General features: G+C 37.0%; 2 protein-coding genes across 7 annotated transcripts in view; one reads left to right on the top strand and one right to left on the bottom strand.

The window, feature by feature from the left end:
- Positions 1-531: 531 nt before the first annotated feature.
- Positions 532-22,897, top strand: part of ARL13B (ARF like GTPase 13B) — a 50,231-nt gene continuing 27,865 nt past the window's right edge. For 2 of the 6 annotated variants that reach the window (XM_085315913.1, XM_085315919.1), the window contains exons 1-4: positions 536-837; positions 4,539-4,714; positions 6,474-6,544; positions 9,772-10,021. In XM_085315913.1, coding sequence (XP_085172039.1) covers positions 4,656-4,714; positions 6,474-6,544; positions 9,772-10,021 — 380 coding nt within the window. In that variant the 5' untranslated portion in view covers positions 536-837; positions 4,539-4,655. Of the gene's footprint in view, positions 838-4,538; positions 4,715-6,473; positions 6,545-9,771; positions 10,022-22,897 lie in introns of all 6 variants that reach the window. The other 4 variants (XM_085315917.1, XM_085315915.1, XM_085315914.1 and 1 more) reach the window with 4 other exon arrangements.
- Positions 20,208-21,395, bottom strand: STX19 (syntaxin 19). The gene has a single exon (XM_085315912.1). It carries the CDS (start codon positions 21,195-21,197, stop codon positions 20,319-20,321), a length of 879 nt encoding a protein of 292 aa, XP_085172038.1. The 5' UTR covers positions 21,198-21,395; the 3' UTR covers positions 20,208-20,318.

Below are 22,897 nucleotides of genomic sequence, written 5' to 3'. Positions count from 1 at the left end.
GGCGGGCCGTGCCTGCCCCCCCGCCGAGCTGCGCCGAGCTGCTCCGAGGGGCGGCCCCGGGGACAGCGGCGCTCTAGGCGCGCCGGGCATCGCGAGGCAGCGGCGGGCAGGCGGGCGTGCGAACCGACCGGACACGGCGCTTCCGCAGCGCCACCGGGTCTGCCGGCGCTCGTGCCTTTGCCTACTTGGGGGCGGGAGAGGGGGCGGGCGTTCCGTGGGTCCTCCTGGCAGCTGATTGGTTAGTCCTCCGCGGCCGCCGAGGAAGCCACCCGCTCCTATTGGCTAACCTATAGGCCCACCTCCTCTCGCCTCGCCTCCTGAGCGTTCGTGTTCCTCCGCTTCGCGCGTCGCTCGTGTTAATAATTTTGTCCTTGCCCTCTCCCCGTCAGCGGTAACCAGGGGTTACCGGCCTGGTTACGCGTCCTCACTGCCTCGGAGATCTCGGCTTCGGCCAATGGGCGGCTTCGCGTGACCTGGGCGCCGGCCACGTGACTGCGGCGCGCCGCGGCCGCTGCCCCCCGCGCCCCTGCCCCCCTCTGGCCCCTCCCCCCCCCCGCGGCACGCGGCATTCAGCCGCGGTCGCCCGGGGCAACCCCGGTGCCGGCCCTGCGCTGAGGGGGCGGTAACGGCCGCGCCGCGCGCTGTCGGGAGGAAGGGAGGGGGCGCGCGGGCCGCGGCGGCCGCCTCCGAGCGGCTGCCCGCGGGGGCGGCCTGCAGCCGCGGCCGCTCCTCCGGGAGGGCGGCTTCCGCGGCCTGTTTTCCCAGAGGCGCCGGAGGGGCGAGGCCGGCAGCGCCGGGGCTGGGAGCCTCGCTGTGTGGCAGAGGTCCCTCGGCCAGGTATCGTCGTCTCACGGAGCGCCGCCCGCGGTCGTGGATGGTGCGGGGGTGGCGAGGGGCGCCGCGCTGGGCGAGGGCCGGCGCCTCGCTTCGCCGCCGCTCACGGCCGGAGCGGCCTCTAGCTGCGCTTCAGGCTGGGGCTGTGGGTGTTTGGCAGCGTGTTTGTAAGTCTTTGAGCGGCACGGAGTAGGTGTTACGTGATGTCTTTATCTAAAAACAGAGAAACTACTCCCACAGTGGGAGCGAGGAGTGGAGGATGCATGCTTGAAGAAAAGTCACTGGGTATCAGGGCTGCTCCTTTCTGCACACGAGAAGGGTAAGAATATGGCTGGAAAGCATAGGAACTCACTTGGACCTGCAATAGGTTTCCTTTATAGGAGAAGAACCTGCAGGGCTAGAGCTATTTTACAATTACTGGTACACTTCGGTCTTGCAGGACTGGGAAGACTTCCACTTTGTACTTCATGCACCTGTTAACTTTGCAGTTTTGGCTGAGAGGATAGTATGTAGTTTTTGTTGAATATGCTTCCTCTGCTGTGGAATCATTTGATTTGATATTCAGAACATAATGCAATACAACTAAAATACTGTGTTCTTACAGTTAAAACTTAAGGAAGTCAGGCAAGGAATATCATAATAGGAAGTTTAATAGTTAAACTTTTTGAGGCAGATCTGCTTTAAATGTTTTGTTTTACCTTTTTTTAAGGAAGATGAGAACTCGATATCGTGTTGGAAGAAAACTGTAAAAGTCTATAGCAAAGGCAGAACAACGTGAATTATGAAATTTTTAAGAAGCAATAATTTTGAGCTTTCCTATGAAAGTAGATAACTTGTTCTCTGGATGACTTTGTATGTTGAGCATGTTGGTTGGTGCACGGTACATAACACACAGACTGCTAAGTAAAACTTGATCTCATCTGCGATGCTAAGAATTAACACAATTATCTGTTGTTTTTTTCTTAGTCTCTGTAGTACATTCTTCCAGTTCTCTTTCCCCAAAATGGGATCTTAGACCTGTTTTTAATCCCTAACACTAYTGCTGACTTGCTACCTCTTTGGAGTACTAGCTTAATTACACAGTTTTACAGATTAGAGCTTGTTGGCATGCTAGTTTCGCTTCACCTGTACAAATATAAGTAAGAGTTCAAGTTGAGAAGTTCAGTGTCTGCAACAGCTCTGAATGTAATGCAACATATAAAATTCATATAGTATAGATATGCTCTGTATGTACTTCAGAGATCAATGGATATTTTTATAGCAAGCACAAGAAATACATAGCCTCTATACAATAGAGTGTAACAATAGCGAATACAAAGTTAACTCACTTCCCTGCCATTGCTTCCTCAGCAGTAAGGTAATGCTTGCCTTCTATATGTAGCATGTTTTGGATGAATTCTTTTTGCTTTTGTCACGTTTCCTCGCCCCACACATAAACCACATACACCACATTTGGGGGCTTTTTGCTTGAGCAAAATTCTTCCGATCTTCTCTCGTTAACAAATTTTTCTTATCTCTTGGATCCAATTTTAATGCTATAGGCCGTATCTATGATTTAGAGCAATTTTCTGAAAACTTTAAAGCTGGAAAGTATGTATAATAGGGCATAGGGCTTGTTCCGTGAGGAAATTGTGATACTGAGCTTGCTAAATTTGTGTCAGTATATTGTTTATTGAGCGGTTGTATTTTACTGTTCAACAGAACTAGCTGCAAATTGATGCAGCCGACCCTTCAAAGTTAGCTTTGTTGGTACTTGCTTGTGGATCTAGGCATACTCCACTGCATAGGTGGGTTTTGGAGAGATTTTGGGGGTTTTAGATTCCTAAGAGACTGATTTTAATACTTGTAGTACTTCTGATCGTCTTGTTCTTCTTTGTAGGAACCTTTCTGTTCTATGCATGCTAGACTTATGGAGAAGCTGTTCTCAGGTGCTCATGTATAAAGGGCTGTAAATATTTTAAGAGTATCTGTTGTCTCTGCTCTAGAAGAAATCTGACCTATTTCTGACATTGAATGATAGCAATTTCATACAAAGGCACTGCTGGATACAGCAACTTGATAAGATCAGGAGAAATTCTCAGATCATACCTAGTCAATTATCTATCCTATCATAGTTTGTTAAGAACAAGTATTTTTGTTAGGGACAGTTTTTCTTTTTTGTTTTTCCCCTCTCCTCTATTCTAGACAAATAAAAATGGAAAAATGGTGACTTTGGAAAAAGTTATTTTTATTTAGTTTTCTCATTAATTAGAAGTTAGTTTGGTTTTAAGCTGGTTGTAGTTTAAAATTTGGAAGAACTGTTTGGTAAAAACACAYTTGAAAATTTGAGTAACAAGGTCTAGCAGACTTGTGGCAATTCGGAGTGTTACTATTCTCAGTTAATCTGCTCATGGAGCCAAGTTAGCAGTATGAAACATATTTACCTCTCAGGTATTCTGATGTGAAACCAGTTGTTTTCAGCTTAAGCTGCTGATAAAGATTTAAGAGGACTGGAGCCTGTGAGATGAATATAGTGAAGTGACAGTGCRCATTCTTTCTCAAGGGCTATGATAACTTTTGGAAGAGATTGGCATCCTGGCAGGAAGGTAATGACTTTGAAATAGCACAGTAGAATTGACTGTAACTTACCCATGAAAGGCCTTTTTCTGAACATTTTTATTTTGCTGTTCTTTGCCCAGAGAGGTTGTGGAATCTTCTTCTCTGGAGATGCTCAAAGCCCGCCTGGATGCAATCCTGTCTAACATGCTCAGGTGACCCTGCTTGAGCAAGGGGGTTGGACTAGATGATTTCCTTGGTCTCTTCCAACATCAACCGTTCTGTGATCTTTTGCAGTAGGATTTCTGTGGCTGAAATAACTAAAGGAGTCTTCAAGTCTACTTCTTTATGTATTTGACCGCGTGATTTCTATAAGCTTTCCTGTTTTATAAGTATATGTGTATACAAAGTCATAAACTTGCATGCAATTATTTCCTACTGTTTGTTCTGCGAGCAACATCACAACGGAGAATATTCTGTTTTCTTCTTTCCTTTGCTAGAAGAGCAGAAGACGGGGTTGTAAAATGACTGAAGTACTGCTGATACTGCTTTTTAACTTAGTGACAAGTACTAGTTTTTAAGTTGCCTGTTCCTCAGAGCGCTCACAGGTTGCTCTCTTTTGTGGCTTTTTTGTTTGTTTGTTTTTTGTTTTTTGTAAAAGACACTGGCAGTAAATGAATATGCTTATCAGGTAGAATGGTCTTTGTTCACTTTCAATGTCCTATCCAGATTCTTACCTAAATTGAAAGATTCCTTAAACATATACCTTCCATCATCTCCTGTTGTATTCTTAGGTCTTATCTACATTAGTCCTGAAATTAGTCCTTATACTATAGCTCTGCAGTTTTCAGTCTATATTTTAGGTGGACAAGCACTAGAGTTTCATAGTTTGATATGTCTTACTGCTCAAACTTGCAGATTTCCTTATGTGCACTGGCCTTGCGTTATTATTTTGTGCAACTGCTATGGTGTTAATGCCCATAAATGTAAAATGAGGACTGGGTTTTTTTGCAAGTGAAGTGTGAAAAGATGAAAAAGTAAAAAGCGCGGTGAAACAGTCATGAAGCTGATTGAATAGACAGTCGCTGAATAGATGGGCTTCTGCTGTGTGTCTTGGTCACACATAGAGGCTGATAAATGTTTCTTCATTTCCTTTTTCTTCTTGCTAGCAGTGACAACACAACATCTGAGCTTCTGCAGTCTCTTCTACCATCTTCCTAGGTCATCCTGGCATGTCAACACTGGTTTCTGTAGCTTTTGTGGCTCTGAATGGCTAGTGAAGAGGGATGTTCAGTCTAATGGCCAATTGCTGCAACTGGTTAAAACGGTGGCAGGAACCTGTCAGGTAAGCACGTGGATGGAAGTATTTCACATTTCTGTGCTCACGTTCATCTCAAACTGTATTTTATGTCCTCTCACCCATATTTAACTTTATTTGGTATATTTCATTCATTAATACTTTCAAAGCAGACCCAAAATTTGTCATTCTCTTTTCAAGAAAAAGTCAATGAGTGTAACTTAAAAACAAAATGTTATTCACCAACTAGATCAGATTTTTTGTTTCTGACTAAAATAAAGCATGAAATTCAAAATAACTGTCCTTCCCCTTTTTGATCCCTCAATTTGGGGATTGTCAGGAATGTGAGGTGACGCTGAAATGGCTATGTAAAACTCCACTGGTTTTGTCTTTTTGATCTAGTTTTTATGTTTTGAGGTTCTGAAGTGTATTAAACTGTGTGGTCAAGAGTAGGCTCTAGTACCAATATAATGCTAGTTTTCTTACTGTTATTTAAGTATTTTAATACTGCATTTTGTGGGCAACCTGTTGGTCCATTCTTAATTAAAGCATTCTAGTGTTTTCATTCTTTTTTGTTACTTTTACTTTGACATCCTGCATCTGCTACCCTCCAATTAGCATCAATGCACAGATTTTTATTTCAAACTGTTTACAAACTAGGAAGAGAAGAAATAAGGGGTACACATCTATTTACCTTTCATGGTCATATAGGAGGAAGAGTTCTTCTCCTGAATGCTAGAAAACGTTACATTTGCAGAATGTGCTGTTTTACAAATAAGTATATTAAATTAAATAGCTTTTTGATAGCATTAATATAGGCTGTTGTGAGTTCATAAATACTCAAGGCAGTTCTTGCTGTGGCTTACTGTTAAAGTGTAATTTACTGTGATCCTGCTGTTCATTCTCAAGTTCTTTTTTTCTGAGATTTTTGGCTCTTCTGAAAGACCTTGCATAAATTGTACTTCATGTGTGATGCTATTAATTTTAAGACTGGAGATAATGATGTTTTTAGTTCACTTAAAGGAGCTTGAGTGAACATAAAGTTGAACAAGTTCCTTTGACTCTTTGTGAATTGGAGGAATGATTGAGATATACATATAGATATTTTTATTGTTGCTTTGCTCAAAATCCTATCCTGATACAAATTCTAGCCTGTGCACCAATTTGAGAACTATCATATATTACAATGAYGGTGCCTTATATTACTAGTGATACAATACCACCACTTGCACATTCACAGCCTGGATTGTTCCTATTTGAAATAAAGACACGATTAGTGTCTGTGCCACTTAGCTTATAGTAGCTTATGTGGCTTGTACTTCTACACAAGTATTGTACAGTGTTGTTCAGCTGTGCTGGTTGAGATGGGAATAAATTCCTGGCGTAGGCAAGACCACAGTTCTATTCCTTCCTTTCAGAGAAGGGAAAAAATACAGGATAATGGAAATAAAATTAAAAAAWATATATATTAAAGAGCCTACAACCATACAAAAAAGGATAAAATTTACAATACCATAAAATTAAATTCYAGCAGGTGAATACAGGTTAAAAGCAAAATCATTAAGTTGCACTTGAGTCTTACAGCACAATGTGAGACTTCTCATTTCATTCATTGTTCAGTTCTGTTTAATAAGATGATTTGAGATTCTGAATACCAGATACTCAAATGTAACAGTATCTGCTGTTTGATAGATTGAATTCATTCTGCTACTTTGTGGTAAACTTACTATACTTATATTCAAAAACTTAATATATTAAGTGATATTTAGCTAGAGGAAAAAAATGATTTTTTTTTTTCCTTTTGGAGGAAGGTGACGCTAATCATGGTGGGTCTTGATAATGCTGGCAAAACTGCTACAGTTCGAGGAATTCAAGGAGGTAAAGCAATAAATTATTATAAACTAAAATGACTGTTTAAGGAAAGAGTAAAAATTTTCAATTTCTGTCATTTTCATCTAACCTCTTAATTTATCTCTTACTCCCATATTGTTGCAAGAAAACTTTTGATATGGTATTCTGCTCTAAGAGTCTAGTAGCAGAAGTAAGTATATCGGCCCCATTGTGTGAAGACCTAGAGCTAAAAGGGCTATCACTGTGGAAGCGTAAAGATCCTAGTGGTAGGATCCTGATTCTTGATATCTGGCAGGCCATCCTGGGGAGGTTTAAAATAAATGGGTGTCCCTAGTAGTGCACTTGATGTACAGGAGAAGCAGAAGAGTAGATTCTGTGTTTGCTCATGGGCCACTGCAGTTAACATCATGTTTAACTAATGTACACTGAAATCAGAGGTGGTTTAATCCACCAAGCAGCAGTTGAGGAGCAAAGCCGTTACCATTTCTTTGCATGTTTTACAAGAGTAATAGCCAATGCATATGAGCAAGGTGGATAGTGTGAAGGAAACTGCCTCTTAAGTCTTTCTAGCAAGCATCATTATTGCCCTTAGTAGACTAAGACAGAAAAAGTTAGGAGGTAGAGGTGTCTAATTATTTTGCAAACTTGAAGAGAAAGTGTTCAGAGTGTCTTAGTTCTTGTGTGCCTTGAATTGACCTCTGTGTTGTTGAGTGGGCAAGACACTCATTTGTAGGAGAATGTGTTCCTAGTAAGGGTTCATTTTTGGATTTCATTGGTGTCATAGCATATTTTTAGACTGAAGAAAAATTTTTTTCAGTAGTTCAATAAATAGTTGAAGGAACATTCTAACATTTCAGCTACAAACAACTGATGGAGAAGGAAGGCTTGTAAGTGACAGAAGATGCAGGGGAAAAAAATGTAAGCTGCAGACAACATTCTAATTCATAACTAGTTTGAAATAATGCAGTGATACAAAATCTATTCTATTTCATAGCGTAGATTAGAGAAATTAATGGATTGATTTTTATGGAGAAATTACTTTTGGATAACCAYCCAGTAATGTGCATATATCAGGAAACTATATATAAAGATTAATGCTGGAAGTATGTATAATTAGGAAAAGATCCCAGAGGAGGGAATGCATATGTGTGCATATAACATAAAATGTAATTCATTAGAACCATCCTTTATATCATTGCTTATAATCAGAAAAGCACAAGCAGTTTTCTATATACACTCTCCAGCAAGGAACCACTTGACCTTGGAGGTCAAGGTCTCTCCAGTGACACATGCAAGCAGGACATAATTAGATTGACATAAATCTGGTATTTTTAAAAATAAATAGTCACTATGTTTTTTTTTTCTTTGTGAGATTGCTTGTGTAACAAGAGAGTGCCAGGTAGTGTTTTGACAGGTTTAAAAATTGGCACTCCRTCTTGATTTCCTACTTATGCTTGTTGTGCAAGTTCACTGACTTGCAAAAGTATGAATAAATTTATGAATAGTCTCCTATTTATATTGCAGATTATTTACCATTTACTCTGAAAACATGAGTACTTCATTAGTTAGTTTTCTGTTGTGTTTCAAGATGGATCTTATTGATTTTTATCAACTGAAAATGACATTTTTTTGTAAAAGTTTGCTAAAAGAATGTTATTTTGGAAAAACAGGACAAAGATGGATATGATATTTCTAATGAGAAATTCCAGGAAAAAAATGGTTCCAAATTCTGTGACCGTTTCCCTTGGGTCTCTACTATAGCTTAAGTAGTGTTTGGTCTAGAAAGCAATTTTTTTCTTCTTAACAAAGCTTGCAGACCTTTGGTTAGTCTTCAGGGTAGTTAAAAGCTATGTATTTAGCTATGCAACAGCCATACAGCCTACAGGAGGAGACTGCAGCTATGATTAGTGGATTTTAGCAGATACATTTTTCCAGATGTATTTAGATTCTTAGGACTTTTGAAACCTGAGCAGATCAGCATATTCACCAAAATCATACTTGCCAAAATAGATCTGCAGCTACTACAGCAGATTGTGTTTTTACAGTGAAGACTGTTCATTATTTTTGGAAACGTAACATCACAATAGGAACAAATGTTTCAACAATATCACTGTAAATTCAGCATCTTCAATAACTGTTCCTTCGGCCTTTAACAAATCCTCATGTTTTGCTTGTTCTCTCTTGTGTGAGCACATTGTATGGCTCACAGTACAAAACATTCTTCAGAATAGTCTGCTTAGTTTTGAAGCTGGAATTTTTCACAAAGGGTGTCCCCATCCCCATGCAGGAGTCATGGCTTATATTGTTCTGGCCAAGTCATCTGTTCTGAATCTCCATCTCTGGTGGAACAAGGATTCCCCCAGAAGTGTAGTAGTGACTGGCTGATGGTGACTTAGCTTGCACATTGCTTTTCAGGTTGCTCTGTGCTTTTAACTGTGCCTTCAGATCTCCCTCTATACAAGCTGAATTCTACGTATGGTTCTCTGACCTTGTACTGCCAAGCTCTGTGAAACAATTGCAGAAATCCAATTAACTCACCCCTGTAGARACCACTCAGTAATGTGAGGCAGATGCAGGGCTTTTTTTGCCAGCTGGAGAAGGASACAGCCAGCAAAAGCATTAATATACAGCTGCAGCAAAAAAGCATTTTGCATGGCAAACTCAACAAAACAAAACAAAAAGCAAACAACAAACTCACAAACAACAACAAAAAACTCCCAGACCTTGAATAAAGGGAGTGAAGTAGTTTCACCTCAGAAGAACCTGGTCTCAGATTCTTTAAAAGTTATTCAGGCATTCACTTAATCTCAGCCCATGGTTTGAACGTTTAAAGCAGTTTCAGCAATGTGTGTGTGTGTAAAGCAATTTTAGCAGAATGTGAGGCACTCAGATCATAATACATTAAACGTTTTGTTTGTATTGTTTCTCAAAATTGGATTAGTACCACAACAATGTCATTTTTTATTCAGACTGTGTTTTTAATGTTTAAAACCACAATTGGTACCAATAGCACTTTTTAAAATTGTTTTTCTTTTCCTGGTGCTCCTATTTAAATGAATATGAAATGACAGATATTACCTGAGGAAAGTGAAAATGTTAATGTAAAGTATGTTGTTAGCAATAGGTCATCACTAAGGGGGGAATTGCCCCTTGTCTTTGCAACATAAATTTTGCTACACAAATCACAATGTAAAATCCTCTTTAAATCACTAAGGAAACTTTTACTGAAGGTTTTCTTGTTTTAACTCTGTCAGAGTCTCCTGAAGACGTAGCTCCCACAGTTGGTTTTTCGAAGATTGACCTTAAACAGGGACGATTTGAAGTCACCATCTTTGATTTAGGAGGTGGAAGACGAATTCGAGACATCTGGAGCAATTACTATGCTGAGTCCTATGGTGTGATCTTTGTCGTGGATTCCAGTGACATAGCGAGAATGGAAGAAACAAAACAAGCCATGATAGAAGTTTTAAAGAGCCCTAAGATATCGGGGAAACCTATGTTAGTGTAAGTAATAATAGCAAATGTTCTAATAATCTGAAACTTAGTAAATTTTGAATTTCAGTAATCATACGGAAGAAGAATTTGTGTATAGTATAAATAAGTATATAGTACTTTGATAGCGTTGTAATTTTATCACTAAATAATAATAGTGTTTACTGTATTTATGAAATTTGATCTGAATATATTAGCCAAGACAGTCTTTTCTTTCTTTCCTTCTCCTTTCCCTCTTCAGTTGCATGTGGTGATATACTGATCTCTAATATAATATAGATATACTATCTCTATCAGATATTAGATCTTTTTATTTAGCCCTTTTTAGGGATGCTTTTCTCTTATTCTTCAGTAGCAATGGAAGAATAATGAGGATGTATTTAAAAAAAAAAACTTAAGATTTTAGTATTGCTTCAAATGGTATGATAGGTGAAAAGCTGTGCAAGTTTTTTGTAACAGCTTTGTATAAAAAAAATGTTGCTACTATTTAGGCCTACATTAATTCCATAAATTATAATAACTGTTATATTCTGCAATACTGGTAAACACTTGTCAATAAATACATCTTGTTCACCTAACACATGGTGGTGCTGCTGAGGCACTCTCAGCTAAACCTCATTAAATAAAGCTTACTTTAATAGTATTTGGTATTTGCTTTTGCTTCAGTGCATGTGTTTTAATTTAAAAAAGAGTTTAGGGTTTCAGAATATTTAATTTCTTTTTTTTTTCACAGAACAGCTATACATTCATAAATTACTATACTTAAAACTTAGGTTTTGGAAAATATCATTAATTACAGCATATTTTATTAAATCTAGCTGTGAAAAATTGATGAGAACAAATTTTCTTTTGAAGCTAAGAAATGAAATCTGAAAGTAGCAAATAGTTTACCAGGACAATCTGTGTGTGGTAGGTGTAGGATTTTCCTATTTCAGTAATTATACAATGTTTCAGTAATACCGTTAAGAATCTCTGCTTATAGTTAAGAGGAGACCTCTTTTATGGAGTAATGATGATGCTCCTTTGAGGTTTAAGGTTGGAGAGTGAAATTGCCTAATCAATTTTGATCAAATAGAGTGTAGTTCAGAAAGCTAATAGTATGTATGTTGAAAAATAGATTAGATTATAACTTCCATTGCTGTCTGAATAGTAGTGACATAGGGRAGGCAATAAAGCTGTCTTACTGCAGGTAGTTTAACTCAAATCTGTTCTTCTGAAAACGAAACTGACAATAGACAACTGTGCAGTGTTTCTAAATATTTTAGATTTTTTAATGAAAATAAAAATTATATTTCTTAATGCTGTCATAGAGCTTATGTGAGCAGTTGGTTGTACCTGCACAGAGGCTGCACACTTCTCCGAGACGTAATCCTGCTTTTCAACCCATGTCAGTATTTAATCGGAAGGCAGAGTATATTAGCTGAGTCTAATAGTGACTAAATTAAATTCATTGATGTTATTATCTTCAAATTGATTGAGCCTCAGGCTTTAAAACAGAATTTGTTTTTCTAACATCTCACTTCTGCCAAGCAACCCAGTTATTCTTTAGTGAGATTGTCTTTGTTTCCTGTTTGGTATCTGTATTTGTTGTTTAGTTGCTGCATACCAGGCATCTTCCAATTTCATAAACCCTAGAACTTGTTTCAGCATTTGAAGGAAAATTTATTCTATGCAGCCTGCAAGTTGTGAAACTGGAGTGCTTGGTCAATAAGTGTGTGGTATGGAAATATAATGTGTGATATGAGAAATACAGTGCTTAGCAAATGAGATGAAACCTCATTTGCACCTTCTGTTGCCTGAGGATGACTTTGGGGAGTATAAGTACATGTCACTCGTTCACCGAATAAGAGTCCCATTGCATGTGTGCATGGGTGTGTATATGTATGTGAGGGGGGAAAAATATATTTTGTGTGTGTGTGTGTGTATATATATATGTATATATATATTGAAATATATATATACACACACACATATATACACACACACATTTATGTATATAAATGTATATACAAAAAATATACATTTTCATTTTTAGGGATTTGTTGAGGAAAATGTGTGTTAAGAGCAGAATAAAGGAGAAACAGCAGATTTCCAAAATTGTTGTGAAAGTTCTCCTTTTCTAATATTTCTCTCTTCTAAGGAGGTTCAGCTTTTTGTGTGTACCTCAGAGAGAAGATATTAGTTTGTTTGGAAAATATCATGTAATGAGAAATAAATAGTAAGCATAACAGTAAAAAAATAAAATAAATAATGAGCATAAATAGTAATGTCAAAAACTTGGTGTCCATGTAGCAATAAATTACCTAAAATCTTGCTAAACTTCTAATTAGTGCATATGGAGTTCATGCATGCATGCAGGAAGGGCAGTATTCAATACAAACAATACAGTCACCTCTGAATACTTTAAATCCAGAAAAGCTGGAGTATTGTTTATGTAAGTCCCTTCTCTCCCATGCGCTTGGAATGAAGAGCATCATATATTTCTCTTTTCATGGAATAGAATTGTAATTTCATGCCAGACAAGACCCCTACTCTGTGATCTCCTCACTCCACAAGTGTGTCCCTGTTGTTTGGACTGTTGCTTTGTTCCTCCAACACTTAAAAGGAACAAGGAGAAACAGAAAACCAGTTTCAACTTTTATTCTTGTTATTGTATGTAGGTGCATGAATTTCTAGTATGTTATTTGTAGGCTTAAATACAAAACACCTACTAATTCTTTATTAAATAATGTTTATTAAAACTAATAAATGTTTATTATAAAGTAATAAAGGAAACTAAGTCATAGCTCATCCCCTTTCATTCCTTTGGAGTGTGTTTGCTGACCACAATAGAACTGTTGTATATGCACTGTTAGATGTACCTGATGTCTCCCCACCTCCCCGTCCTTTAACCTTCATTCTTTCTCTCTCTTTTTCCTTCTTTTCTCTCTCCCTCTCTCTCACTGTCTTTTCTTCTTTTTTCTTTTTTTGTTTTTGACCTGCTGTAGATACACAGCAAAAAGACAATTTCCCTTTTTTCCATTGTCTTTTGTGTTTCTGGGCTTTTAACTATCTGGAAAAAAATAATTTTACCAGTCAGATCAAGAGAAATCAAATATTTATGGCTGATAGCTAAGATATAGCCTTGAAATATACCACTACTCAGTATCTTAAATCCTCCTCCTACTTCCTCTTTTTTTTTCTTTCGATCTTTTTTCCTATTACATTTAACCCTTGTACTTGTAAAAGGAACATTCCAATTACCAGGTTATCAATACCTTGTTTGAATTATTTTACATTTTATTTATACTAGCTAATAAAGGTTGTATCAGAAAAGAATGATACTGGAGTGGTAGCAATAGTTAGAAGGCAGGAATTTGTCTCTGGACCAGAATTCTAGTTTCTTGGAACACTCTTCTTTGTTTCTAATATAGGTAGTTTTCTTCCTAACCTTTATGTTCATGGACTATCTCAGCGGATGTAAAAGCAAAACTTGAAATAGAAATTCYAGTCTATATCAGGTAAATAAAGGCTTACTGGAGTTTTTATCCTGTTTCATTTGTAGTTGCTGGTGTTCTGAAAATTAGAATTTGAATTCAGGAGAATGCTGTTGTTCAATGTTTTTAGAACATTAATTATTAAATAATGATTCCAAGAAGGAATAAAATAAAACTGTGATTCTGTACTAATATATAACATATTCCCTGATGTACTCATCTTTTCTTGCATACTCTGAACTATCTCACTTGTTCTTGAAGTCTTGCCTTCTTCCTCCTTTCTTCATCCATTCAGCATGATTTCTGTGGCTGGGTAAGTGGTAGCACATGCTGTGAGTGGTTGCAGTGCAACATATAGGCTAATTACTCAGCTGTCTGTTGCCTTTCAAAATGGGTGAGGTGAATGAATTAAATCTAGTCTTGGTCTCTTGCCTTTACCCATGTGAAATTGGTATTGCTCAGTAGTACAGTTATTGTAGGAACTAACTGTCCTTGCAAAAATAGTCTAAAAAGATCGTTGAAAATCCCCTTTTCTACTCAGGTAAGCAAATTTTGATGTGACACATCAGGTAAARTATATGTTGAATCGTAAGGTTCTTTATTTAAATATATCTCTTATATTTTTCAAGATTAAAAGAAAAAAAAATATTCTGATTTAGATAACAAGATGAGTTTTTTTTCATGTGAAAAGGTCATGTTTTCTGTAACTGTAGGGTATGTTTCATGAAAGTAAATTTCTGCTAGTAGCATTTAAATGAAACTGTTCTCCATCTTTTTTCTAAGCTGCCGCAATCTGATGACAGGTTTGTCCACTGTCCTCTATTTATTCATTCACATTCAGTATGTTCTCATCTGCTGCTACAGAGATAGTTATTTAAAACAAAACTCAACAACAAAAAGTCCCCAAGAAAGGAACAGGCAATACCTTCAASTGTGATGCACTTAATAGTCACCAAGAAAGATTGGGAGTCTTTGACATTAAATCCTTATCCGAAGTACATCAATTTAACATTTTTTTCCGTTTGTAAAAGTCATCTCCAAAAACAGAGAGGGAGAGGTGGGAGAATAATTTTGGATATATTGTCTAGCTAAGATTGTGAGGTGTGCAGTGAAGGAGTTTTAATCATCATGTATGGAAGGCTGTGCAATTGGATCTGAAGTTCTTTCATGAAATATGTGGAAAATTATCTCCTTGGGGATACTTTTAAAATCTTTGAAGTGTGAGAGTAGAGTCTCTTGAAAAAAATGTGTGTATTTTATTATAGGCGGAAAATAAGTGAGGGGAAAAAACCCTTTTTATGACTTAAAAAAATATATATATATAGAGAGAGATTTTTCCCTTAAGTATTTTGTTTCTTCTTTTTCCTTGAGAAACGGAACGCTTCCCCAGAATATGTAGTTCTTTTTTTTTATCTGTCAAAACAAGCAAAGATCTTCTCTGCAAAGTACTGTACGTAAGTGGTAATTTATGTCACTTAATGTCTCCTTAGACATTTGTTGTTCTTTGTCAGCTGTGAGTAGTGCTAGCATTTGTATTCTCCATGATGCTGATACCAAGATACCACCACGACTTACGATAGATAGAGGGATCTGGCTTCATCATGAAGAACAGTTTGGGATGCAGCCTTTGCTGCCAGACTGGGGTTGGCCTTCTCTACCTTTTACTGTCTTTTCTCCCATCCTTATAAATCGTATCATGAAATGCCCTAGTCCCATAGCATGCCTGTGTATGTGTGCCTGCTTTTTGCTGGGGAGAAAAAGAAGCACTGCTGGCAGAAGAAGAGAAAAGAGTAATATGACTCTTTTYGTCCTCCTGAATGAAGGAATGGATTGGGGGTAGTGAGCTTGAGCACTGTTTGGGAAGAAGTGTAGTGGAAAAGGAATGGTCTGGACTGTTCTGTGTGGGCATAAGATTAGTACAATGGATGCTGTATTACAGTAACATCAGAATAATAAGAATTTTGGTATTGTTCAGTATGATACCTGATTCAAACTGAATTGGTATGGTGGTACCATTGTGTTATCTATTCCCAGCCATGGAGGTTGCAATATCATTTTAAAACAGTTGTCTTAAAGTTCTGATGGTATTGACTATTATTTATTCTTAGTACAAATTACTTTAAGATGTTAAACTTGGGCTTTGGCATGTCTTTAGCATGTTACTATTTAATTTGTTTGCTTTGCCCATGTAGGCTACATAGAAAAGCAGAAATGCTTTAGATAATCAATCTATTACTGACAAGGAAATTCAGTTATAGAAAGTAAGAATTCTTGCAGCTCTTATGTTCATATCAGTAATGATTTTTCTTCCTTTTAGAATTGTTTTCTTCTGCATTATACCACTTCATAATATGTAAGGAAATAGAAGAACTACAGGAGTCTAGTTTTACTATTTTTTTTTCCTTCTTTCTTTCTTTTTTTTCCTTTTAAAGCTTTGATACAAATACCTACAAGAGTAAATTTTAGAAGTTCATGTGCTATGGCTGTTTTTTTTTTCTTTTTTTAATACCAGACAGATCCCTAGGCAGGTATTTTTCTTGGTAGAAATCTACTTCCTACCTATTATTTCAGTGATGAAGGACTGTAGTTATTAATGTTTCGTACTTATTAGCATACCAGCAGCTCTGCTTTAATTTACTGTTCTGCAAAACCATATAGATAAAGAAAATTCTGATCGTTATGAATACTCAATATAAAATTCTCATGATGATAATGTAAGTTGTAGTTATGCTAATTAATTTCCGTTAATAGCACTTATTACAAAAAAGCTTTCTATAAGTCTTTCTGTTTTTCTGTCTTCTCAGCTCTTCTTCAGCATGTTATATACATTGCTGTTTTGCTGTTTTCTAACCCCTAAATAGTTGTAAACTGCTTGAATTATTTAGTTGCTAATGGATAGGTAGCTGTCTTCATGGGTATTATTGAAACTTGAGTTTTCTTGCATGATTTAAACTACAACTATTGTATCTTTGAAATAAACATGGTCTCTTTAAAAGTCCCTGCCCAGAAACACATTTTTCTTGCAGAGAAGAATGCTTATGTGAACACTTCTGCCGTGAGGGATGTTGCTAAGCACATAGCAGTTTCTGCATGTTGGTTTGCTCTTCTGTTAACCCTAGTAGAGACAATCTGTCACAAAAGTACAGTAATGCCTTTCTTTTTAAGGGCTGAGGCAGGGAGGGTGACTCTTACATACCTTGTGTTTTAAAAATAAAAACAGGAATAAAAAATGTATGCATCTATCCATATATATGTGTGTGTGTATAGTTACATATGTGTGCATACATCTATACATATAGATGAAAGCATGTTGAGTGTAGCAACTTTTTTCATCATATTACCTATTGATTTGTTTCTACTCTGTCCTTGGAATATAAAGGTGGTTATCATATATATAACAGATGAGGGAGGTTATTTAATAGAATAGCATCAGTGGTGCCATTATCTGATTTATGTTCTCTACTGTGTAGGTAATCTTCGTTTTCAGTTTAACGTTTGGACCTCTGATCTTTAATAGTTAATTTCAGTTGTAATTTTAAGCTGAAGTGGAAAGCATCCACCTGTTTCTAAAGTTTGCAGCATGGCAATAGTTTCGTAAGTCTTTCAATATGTAGATTAATTGCATGCTAGTAGAAAAAAATCAGACATTCAGCGCACTCAGTGTCCTGTAGCATCGCAGTGCCGTTTGTTCTGACTTTTCTGACTGCATCCAGATAAGGTGGTATTGATTGTGTTTTTGCACAGCATATAGGAATTTAGGAATGCATTCTTGGGGAGTTTTTTGGAAATAACTCTTTTACCTCAGTTGCATTATTTATTTATTTATTTATTTATTTATTTTTATTTATTTATTTTTAAGAATTTCATTAGAGCAATTTCTCATTCAGTTCCAAAAGGGGCTGGGTGCAGACTAGAAGCCAACAAGTGAGATTGTGGAAGACAAAAAGCATTCCACATCCACTTGCTATTTCTTTACTGCAAAAAGATCTGTTGCTGCAAAATAAAGCAGTGGTATACTTCCCATCTTGTTAATTCAGCCATTTCATAGGAACAAAGAAGTTATCTTTAGACATGGGTTGAGGCAATGGCTAGCTGCTGTTAGCTTTCCTCCTCATTTCAACAGCTTATAACATCAGGGGACCCATGAATGTACCTTATTAGAAGGTTGAAAAAGAACAAAAACAGCAGGCTGCATAAAATGGAATTAAAAATACCTCTGAGTTGTAGAGCTATTAAATCTTAAAAGTAGATTCTTAGGCAACTTTAGGTTTTATCAACTGTTTTTCCACTGAAGATATATGTTTGGTGAAGATGATGGGAGTAAACTGTCTGTTTATTTTCCACGAAAAGATAGGAACATACTCTTTCATACTCTTTGTAATACCAGTCCCACTGTCAGATGTGATTTAAATAATTCCGAGTTAAAGAATATATATATATATATATATATATATATATATATATAAGGAATACATGGACACTGACATTCAGGCATGGCAACAGTATTGTTATGAATGAAACTAAAGCTTGAAAAGCTAGATCTCCTTTTTTTAAAAAAAGGAAAGGAACACTACATAGGAAGTAAAAAGTAAATAGAAATAAAAAGGTGAGACAGGCAAACACTGTTGATAGCCTGGTGCTGCTGAAGACTGGAGGATGTGCAGCCATCAGTCTGTCTCATGGAGCTGATACAAAAAGAAACAGGGACCTGTGTGTTTGCTTCTTATCTAATCCTTGCTAACATTTTTGGACTGAATTCTGTTGCAGGTCTTCCAGGCATGAAGTAGTAGCAAGCAGATAAGACTCAGTTTATCTGTAGATGTAGGATATCTGGAGTCTGTAATCTAAATGATTAAACTAGGTTGCAAATTAAAGTTTTTAAGGTAAAATTAACTAAAATGTCTTATTGTGGGGAGATATTTAGAATACCAAGTACACATTGTAAAATGCATAACATCATGTTATGTATCACAGAGCGCAAAATCTTTTTTTATGCTGAATATTTTTTTGCTACTAACATTTTCAGTGTATCTTTAAATGAGAATGTCCAGATACTTGCATATGCTCAAGGATTTCTAGTGTAATTTATGTTCCACTTTTAAAAATGTGGAGCTTGAAGATTGTTTTGTTGTGTGTAGTTTAAGTGGCGTAGAGGCTGACAAAACTGACTAGTTTGATATGTGTTAGATGTAAAGAAATAAGATGATGGCTTTTTTTTTATATATMGCTAGAAACAGGAAAGAATAAGTCTTTCGCATGTTCCATTCRTATTCTTAAAAAAAAGCATTGACTTTTGCTGCAGTTACAGCGATTTGATTAAACTGCTATGCTTAAAGTTGAGAGACTTGTATAACAATTTTTGGGCATCTAACTTGCACTCTTAAGTGAAGATCCTGAGCTTCTCTAACTGTGAGCAGAATTTCATGGAAACAGTGATCTGGAAACCCTCATTGGTTCTTTTGGCCACTCATGTAATAATACAAATAAACAAAGTCAAATACTGTGCCCAGATTTAGACTCCCTGCTACAAGAGAGATGTTGAAGACAGACACTGATATACTGGAGAGAGCCCTTGCTGGTTGGGAGCTGGAGTAGATGACATAGGCAGAGAGGCTGAGAGAGCTGGGTTTGCTCAGCCATAAGGGGAGATCTTATTACTGTCTACAGCTATCTAATGGGAGGGCATAGAGAGGACACAACCAGGTTCTTGTCAGAGAAGCAGTGGATGAGAGCTGCAAGCAGCTCCTGTCCAGGTCAGAAATTCTTGTCCTGCTTTGAGAAACAGACTGGTTGGGATATTTCCAAGTTCCTCCCAGCTGCCTAGTTGTATAGGCTTGGCAGCAGCAGGAACATGTCTTATCATTGTGTAATAGAAGTGTTATTTTTCTCTACCCTTTACCCAATAGGGGTCTGCCTGCATAGTTGAATAATGCAAATATCAATCTGTTAAYGCTTGGTTTCTTAGCAGGCTCTTGGCAAAAGTCTCTAGGTTTGGTGATGTGATCCTTTGCTGTTAATGATCTTTAATATGTTCAGAAAATACCTATCTGTAAGATACGCTGTTAAAATGGATAACTCAATGTGCATTTCACATGCCAGAGAACTGTGCATGTTACACAACACTAACATTATTTCATGGTGTTAAGATGGCCTTCAGCTCCTTTTTCTTGTCCCCCTGATCTGAAATTCAACTTTTCTTGAAAGTAACTACTAGCTACAGTACTATAACAGTCTCTCACTGTTCTGATTTCATTGTGGTTCTTGAACCCTTAAGATACTTTTTTTGCTTTAAGCCTCAGGCTCATGATTTTTACTGAGCATGTCTGCTGTATGTATGGATTTTTTTTGTAGATATTTAGATCAATAAAAACTTAATTTGAATCAAGTTAACATGAGTGCTCAAAACACAAAGAAATTAAAAATACCTCTTTTTAATATATAAAAGGTAATTAAACCGGTCTTATGAATCCTGCCTGTTTGAGATTAAAAATATTGTTAATACTTCCCAAAAGCACTTGGCTGCCACATTGTGGTTTATCTTCTGGAGAAAACTTGGGCTATTGAAGTGTGAAAAAACAAAAATGCGTTATTTCTGTCCTTTGAATTCATTCCTCTGAGTCTTTTTTTTGTGTGTGTGTATGTGTGTGAAAACTATAAAATTCAGGAACAGATGAAGATCCCTTCATGTTCTTCCAGGTCTGCTTGGAAAAACAGATACAGATTTTTGGTTAGATGTGTGGAAGAAGGAGCGAGTGGGAAGAACAGAGGGATCCTGAGACTGATAAGTTTACTAAATAGAAACCATTAGTATTACAGATAGCTTATTTCTTTCGTCATCTGCAGCATGGGCAGCACCAGCAACATACTGCTTTACAAGGATTCCTCTTTCGATACTTGACTGCAAGCCCAAATTTTTCCCCTGATATTTGAACGTATTCTTGAGTATTGTTCATAGTCATTTCAATGTTGTTGATCATCTCCCCTTGCTCCTCCACCAGAATTGATATCTGTATAAAAAGTTCCTTCAAGTCTTTGATCTGGTTTTCCAGATTGACTAGTTCTCTGTGTCTCTGTTCAATCTCCGAAAGCTGTGCTTTGGTTATTTTGACTTCAGTGAGCAGATTTTCATTGAAAATCTCCCATTTTCCTTGTTGGAGCATATTATTGACTTCTTCATCAGATACCTCTTTACCAGCAACTTCCAGCTGGCGAACAATAAATAGTCTGCATTTTTCTTGCTTAGCAGTTATAGCATCATTGTATGACAGCATAGCATTTAGGTAACGCTGGAATAGGAAAGCATGGTGGGAAGACAGAATTCTTACTATGGCAGATGATGACCCGTGTTCATTTTCAGCTTTTTTCACTGTTTTTGATAGTTCATCCAAACATTTGCTAATGTGCTCTGCTTGAATTTTAACTTCTCTTGCTATGTTAGATTCCTTTTTAAGGACACTGAACCTTCTCATTGAAGATACTAGGGTTTTTTGTTGTTGACTGAACTTACAAACCTCTTCCACCAAACCATTAATTTCATTCTGAAGCTTTTGGATTTCATGCAGGTGCCTCTCAGTTATGGGTTCTTTTTCATAAATGATAGCCTGCTGTTCAAGCTCTTCTTGCTCTTCTTCCTGTACAGTTGCACAGCTATCTTCTCCAACGAGCTGCAGTTCCTTAGCTCTCAGTTTAAGCTCTTGAAGGCGATCTCTCATGATTTTTGTGTTCAGGACTTGTTTTTCTTTTTCTTTTTTTATTTATTTTTCCCCTCTTGTAACACAGTGAATTAATTTCAAAATCTTTTTTCTTGTTTCACTGTAATCAAAGTGTAACAACAACAATTCATGTTAGCAGTTACCTGAATACATGAAAAGTAGTTCTGGGGATTGTAGAGAACTACTTCCCTCAGTGCAAAGGTGAGGTAGAAGCAGCAGTGAAGGGGAAGTTACAAGTATTATGAACAGAAGTAAGGTGTAGGTGATGTCAGTGCACTCCACCCTGTAATTCAGTTTCTGTATGGCAAATCTGTAGCGTAGGATTTAAAACTTAGAAAAACTGGGAAGAGAGCATGTGGAGAGTATGTTTGTTTGCAGAGGAAGGGAGGAGTGACTCTATGCTAGTTTTACTGTAATTCCTTATTTGATGAAAGAAAAATAATCAACTATAAGTCTTATAGAAATAGAAGTGTGCTGCTCCATTTTTGCATTCTCASTGAGAAACAGCACTTAACTTCAGCTTTGGAGGTCATGAGACAGACCCTCTTAAGAAAGATCAGAGTTTTGGTTTGAATAAGCTATTTTAGGCTGTTAGTTAAGCTACGCTTACAAGTCTGACTCCATTTTTTCCATGCCTTCCCTTGCCTGGGGAGTTAAACTGATGGTAACTGAAGCACTTAACTCTGCGTCAAAACAGAACAACAGAACTCTAATAATTTAGTGTGAAAATGTATATTTTCTTAATGTCTGGGTATTTTTAGAGGTAGGTGCAGTATTCTTAATGTTGAGGCTTGAAAATTTTCTAAGCCATTTCTGGTTTACCATCATCTGCTCCTATATTGTTGTTAGCAATCTTTGTACAATTTATGCAAATGTAATTTCTACATCATTTGGGGATGTGGTTCAGTACTGTTTTTTATTTAATAGAAGGTGGATTTAGTCCTATTTTCTCTCTTAGTTGTTCTGTGAGCTTCAATGGGGATATTTAAAACCTCTCTGAGAATTACATTAGGGGTGCACCTATTAAAGTGATATTGAAGTTTTCTGTTGGAAGTGGGTTTTACAGAAAATGTAGGAACATACCTTTCAAATGACATGGAGTATAACATTCAGCCTGGCCTTGTGTGGTCATTCTTAATTTCCTTGCTTGTTTTTGAATATAGAAAATTTACCTAAAAATATTTAAGTGACTTACTTAAAGATATCTTTCATATAATAAGAATTTTTTAGAAAGCTCTGGAAATTGGCAAATTGTAGGAGCTGTTCTATAAATATATGTCCACATTTAAAAAAAAAGAGAAAGAAAAAAAGAAAAAGAAAGTTTAGACTGCTGTTGAATGTCTGCCTGTATTGAACATAGCAATATCCGTGGAGGAGGATCTTTTGTCTGTTATGCAGACAGATGATAAGCAGACCGAGTAACCCTGAAAAATAAAAGTGATAAATATGAATAGTTTTGAATGTGGCTTTAGTCTTTAAGTTAAGAAGGCATATATATACATATGTGTGTGTGTGTGTGTATATGTATGTGTATATATATAAAAATAAAAGGAGCAAGAATTTTGGAAGGGTTATTTTGAGAATTTTAAGATATTCCATTCATTGTGTCATGTCATGGACTTTGAAATTTAACCTAGCTTTTCAAAATTCACATATTGAAGAGAGTGCATTTGATAGTAAGATGTTTACAGTGTATAGTT

The sequence above is a fragment of the Rhea americana genome, unplaced genomic scaffold (genome assembly GCF_003343005.1).
Source record: "Rhea americana isolate MKP2758 unplaced genomic scaffold, rheAme1 scaffold_442, whole genome shotgun sequence".
In the NCBI taxonomy this organism is placed as follows: Eukaryota; Metazoa; Chordata; class Aves; order Rheiformes; family Rheidae; genus Rhea; species Rhea americana.
Note: the sequence above shows the minus strand (reverse complement) of the source record. Positions and strands in the feature narration are given on the sequence as shown.

Coding starts and splice junctions, on each gene's coding strand:
- STX19 (XM_085315912.1), bottom strand. CDS start 21,197: ATGAGAGATCGCCTTCAAGAGCTTAAACTGAGAGCTAAGGAACTGCAG.